Genomic DNA, 4,899 nt, shown 5'->3' with positions numbered 1-4,899 from the left:
GCATTTGCTGTGACTGTTGTTGTTGTTGTGGCTTCAGTCTCCGACGAGTAGAGTCTTGATCTACTTGATAATAGTAATAATGATGTTCCGAAGGGAGTGGTTCTCCTCCTGGTAATATCATAGAGTGATTAGTAGTACCATATAATGATGATGATGATGTTGGAGTAGTCATCATGATAAGAATACTCTTGTGGTAAGAGGACAAGAAGAAGGAGATGAAGCCCTGCTATTACTCCCATTATGGTCGTAATAATGTTAACACTGTATACAATGTATTACCATAATCATCATGCTTACTACTATCATGCTTACTATCATGATAAATCTATCATCACATCTTATGTATAATAACCACTTATAATACAACGACCTCTTCGTCGTCTATACTACTTAGATAAACTTGACCCACGATGTTGTTGTTGTTGATGATGATGAAGTCTGTGGAAATGTTGAAACCTATATAATAAGATAATGAACTACATTATTATTATGATGGTGATGATACTTACACATGATGGGCTAGTAGACAACCACAGAATGCCATGGCAACTCCTCCTCCTATTAGTAATAAGACTCTACCAAGATCTATCCTACTACTATCATCTTCAATTCTCCCTTGTACTGTTTGTTGATCCGATCTAGTATTACCATTATCACTGCTTATTATTAATGGTACTTGTTGATAGGGACCAACAGCAGCAGCAGGACCAGGACCAGGAGCAGGAGGAGGAGGAGCAGGCTGTAGTGCTACTTGCTGTTGTGCTGGAGAAGAAGGAGGTGGGAATACCAGTTGGGATGATGTCGATGGGGACTGCTGTTGCTTCTGTGATTGTTGTGGTGTTATATTCGATGATGATGACAATACCTACAATGATGATATTATCAAGAACATACTAGTCGTATGTGATTACCACAACATGTCTTATTGTCAACTCGATAATTATGATCCACTGTACAATCAACATTCAAACACAGTGGAAATTGAACAAGTGCAGTATTGTGCGCCGTAACGAGTAGCGCTCGCCATTCCAATCGACGATGACGATAGTTACTACTACTACTACTACTACTACGTCTCTAAGTCGCCTTCGGTACTTCTCTACTACTACTCGCCTTCGGTAAGGGTGTAACGGTAAGATACACTCCCATTAAGGCGCCTTGAGTTTCTGTGCATATACTTAAGTATTTACGAGAAGCATTTCACAACATGCGTACTTAAGGAGCAACTTAAATATTCCTTAAATTTTGTTAGGGTAGAGCCGACCCCTACCTGAACAGATACTTAAGTATCGTGTTCGAATATTGCAGCCCACAGGGGTTGAACCAGGGACCCTTCGTAGGACGATGCTTAAATATTGTATGATACAATTTGTATCGCGCAGTGGTCGAACCGGGGATCTTACGAGTGGCAGCACGGTGCTCTCTCACTTGCCCAGAAAGGCAAATAAGTAGAGCCAAGAGCTCAACGCAGCAAAAGCCGAACCGAACTTCACAAAATGGTCACCTTTAACTTAAAGGCTTTAAGAATCAGCCACTGCAAAACGTCGGAGAGGCAATGTTTGCTGCTTGTGAACAGGAGATGAGGATCTGGGAGAATCACAGTCATCTCGAATAACTCTGATTGACCCAGATGCTCCAGTGGATGATGTCGGGAACGCTCTCCGTGAATGCTATGTTCGCTGATATTTTCAGTGGCTTTGCGATGCATCTGTGATTCGCGGCATCATAATTATATTTTCCATTTTGCGGATTGTTGTGTTACTCATTGTAGTTAGTATCGTAATTTGTGAGAACTTTTCGTGCAGTTCGTTACCAATGATCGACGAAAGTAGTTGGGAAACAATTAGTAAGAGAAAATTCCATACTTCGGACTCGATCCTGCACGTTTTGAGGTGTATTGCAAGTACTGTTAGATGGGACTAGAAGTAACTCCGATTTGTGTTCGACTGCGTCGATGGGGTCGTTGCTCTCTGTGGTGGAAGCCTCGGTGCTTGGGGGTATCGTTTCAGCTCGCAGAAGATCATACTCTCGAGTCTTGTCAGGTATCTTCATATCTGATCATCGGCTGTATGTCAGGTCGACGTTATTAGAATTGTGACACTGCGTCCGAGGCCTTGATGAGGACGAGATCGTTAAGAAGGTGGTATAGGGTGATACTGGAAGCCTTCACACTCATGCACAGTCTTCCAAAACACCAATGATATCACAGCAGCGACTCTACTGGGACATTGGTTTGGCACTAGATCATGAGAGAATGTTAGCGACGATCAAGCCTATTGAAAGTCTAGGCAGGAATATACAGTGAATATAGGTCTGCTGCCTACTCGTATGTCCACCGAGAAGCTGCGGCGAGAAGTGAGAGGAGTGCTGATTATCCCTTAAGAGTGGGATAGATGCGGACCATAAAGCGAGTTTATCGGACTAGCGTGAAGTTCGTCCACCTGGAACAGGTGTTGCTACTCGTGGTTGGTTGAGATTGGTAATTGAAAGATGCCAATTAACATATTCTTCATCTCCAGTCTTAAAGCTCGTATGTCCTTCAGTAATAGATGAATATAAAAACCTAATAAATACTCATATCCGCGACTTGAAACTATTCGCGAACCAGTTGCACACAAATCGAGATACACTATAGCATGGAACGCATGAGCCATATATCTTAAATCAGCGCCAGTAACTCACTGGCAGGAAATGATGCGCCATCATCCTTGGTTCTACTAAGTATGCAGCTTACAGCAGCAGCAGCAGCTTCATTATGATAAAGGTAGACCACCTCCAGAGAGGAAACCATCTTCTGCTGCCTGACGATGAAGTATCGGTGGAAAAACACCGTCCTCGAAGTTTATCGACGGTCAGCAATGAAGCCCAGAATCATTAGACACATTTGAGTGCAGGAAACGTATTTGAATGTATAACCTTTTGCTATTCCTTTAGGAAAGCTGACGGTCAATATTGAATATTACATGACGAGGAGTAGATAGTGTTCGTGCTTCCCTATCGATCCCCAGCCCAGCTCACACAATTTGTCTCTATATATTCCACTGGAGGCAAATTTGTGGATGAAACAGAAATACATTGCGCCGTGTCAACCAGATTATCCTGGAACACTATATACGCTGATGCTACGAGTTCAGTTGCACAAATAAACAACTCCTATTCTTTCAGTATCCCAGTATCTAGTTAATCAGAATGAGATCAAATGAACTGTCAGATCCACTGGCTGCGCAGCACGGTGTTGCCAGCATCATTGAGAAAGTCACGATGTTGGTATACGACGAACACGTGATATAAAGTGAGCACATATAAAGCCTGTAGACTCCAGGTAAAATAGGCGAAGATCTATAGTTTCTTTCATGGTTCCCTCGAAGATCATATTGGATGTTTGTCCCGAATAAGCGGGATTCATAATTGGATGAATGTTGAAGGTCAGTTGGACGCAGATGCTGGTACCATACTAGTGGTGTGTCTCATTGAGAAAGTCTGACTTCCAAAGTCAGTGTATCACCGGTCGGCGATTATGTCCTAAGGTCATTTAAGTTAGAGAATGGCTGCATTTTTTTTACAAAAAAATGGTTCAATGCTGACACGGCGCGTTTGAAATCGTCCTTCCGATTGCGTTCAGTCGGGAAACACTCAGGCGGTAAGGAGTTCCACAGATCGAGCGCCCTAATCCACCGACGATAGATGGTTAGATCGCTATTCTTCTTCGAAATTACCAACTGATACCCGTGTTTTTTGCTCTTCAGCCGAGCTACGAGTAACGCAGGAATGATTGTCTACTAGTATAAAACGCGACACTAGAGATGGAGGGCCATCTCTGAGGACTACTACTTTATAGAGCCAGGACATCATCCCCACAAATCGGCGCCACGCCAGGCTAGGTAGCGTACATCCAGTAAGCTCGATGAAACGATCTTGACAAGCGTCAAGTCTCTTCAGTTGAGCATCGGGGGCATGGATGAAGCCGGGCAAACCATATTCCAGAAGCGGCCAACAGTATTGTTTGAAACATCTCGCGAGTTGAGTGGTATCCAAGTAGGGTTGTAGCCGTAGTAGCTGTGCAGTATTTACGGAGACCTGCCTCAAAACGTATCAAAGTGGTTGGACATGGACAGAGCAGCATCCAACCTGAGACCAAGTAGGATGGCACACTCCTGTTGAGACTTAGGTGCTCTATTAGCATATGTGCCGACAACCTTTTTAGCAGGCTCCATAGTAATTCTGGCACCGTTTGTGAAGGCGACAGCGCCCGCTTCACCTTTGGTCAGTAAGTGGGGGTCCTTAGAGCCTTGAGTGTGGTCATCAGCGAAGGTGTATGTAGAGAGACCAGGGCCAGCATTACCAACAGCGGAGGAGTGAATAGGCGAAAAAAAGTATAGCCACAAAACTGGACCAAGACAGGAACCTTGACAGACCCCAGCCGACTCGCAGAAAAGGGAGGAACTCGTGCCACCACAGACAACTCTGAAGCGACGCTCAGACAAGTAGTTACGAAGGAGGTTGAGTAGCTTACCCCTCATGCCACAGTTCTCCAAGCGGAGGACAAGGAGATGTCGGTCGACACGGTCAAAAGCACCAGCAATATCGGAGAACATGCCAGCAGCTGCGTTCGTTCATAGCACCAATTGCGTCAGCCATGAATTCCCACATCACATCGCCAGTGCAACGGCCAGGTAGGAAAGCGGCTTGGTCAGGGGCGAGGATGTTCATGGTAATGGCATGGTGAACCAACTTTTGAGCTATGATACGCTCAAAAATCCTCGAGGGGATTTCAAGCAGAGCAATTGGACGGTAGTTGCGAAGATCACGCTTGGATTTCCGCTTGTAGATGGGGCAAATGTTGGAGTCTTCCAAGCCCTTGGCCATAAACCCTTTTGGAGGATGTTGTTGTAGAGTCTT

The 4,899-nt window shown here is 44.6% G+C and overlaps 2 protein-coding genes across 2 annotated transcripts in view; one reads left to right on the top strand and one right to left on the bottom strand.

Moving 5' to 3' along the window:
• Positions 1 to 51, top strand: part of Pmar_PMAR016847 (subtilisin, putative) — a gene marked incomplete at both ends in the record, with an annotated part of 3,318 nt that extends 3,267 nt beyond the window's left edge. Inside the window, one exon of the mRNA XM_002772367.1 lies at positions 38 to 51. Within this exon, the coding sequence (XP_002772413.1) occupies positions 38 to 51 (14 nt within the window). The remainder of the gene's footprint in view (positions 1 to 37) is intronic.
• A 4,031-nt stretch (positions 52 to 4,082) lies between these two features.
• On the bottom strand, positions 4,083 to 4,866 carry Pmar_PMAR016846 (conserved hypothetical protein; the record flags this gene model as incomplete). Its single annotated transcript, XM_002772366.1, has 2 exons — positions 4,083 to 4,464; positions 4,649 to 4,866. 2 exons carry the CDS (start codon positions 4,864 to 4,866, stop codon positions 4,083 to 4,085), a joined length of 600 nt encoding a protein of 199 aa, XP_002772412.1.
• Positions 4,867 to 4,899: the final 33 nt, after the last annotated feature.

The sequence above is a fragment of the Perkinsus marinus genome (genome assembly GCF_000006405.1).
Source record: "Perkinsus marinus ATCC 50983 genomic scaffold scf_1104296961232, whole genome shotgun sequence".
Classification (NCBI taxonomy): domain Eukaryota; phylum Perkinsozoa; order Perkinsida; family Perkinsidae; genus Perkinsus; species Perkinsus marinus.
The sequence above is the reverse complement of the archived record's forward strand: the minus strand, read 5'-3'. Positions and strand labels throughout refer to the sequence as shown.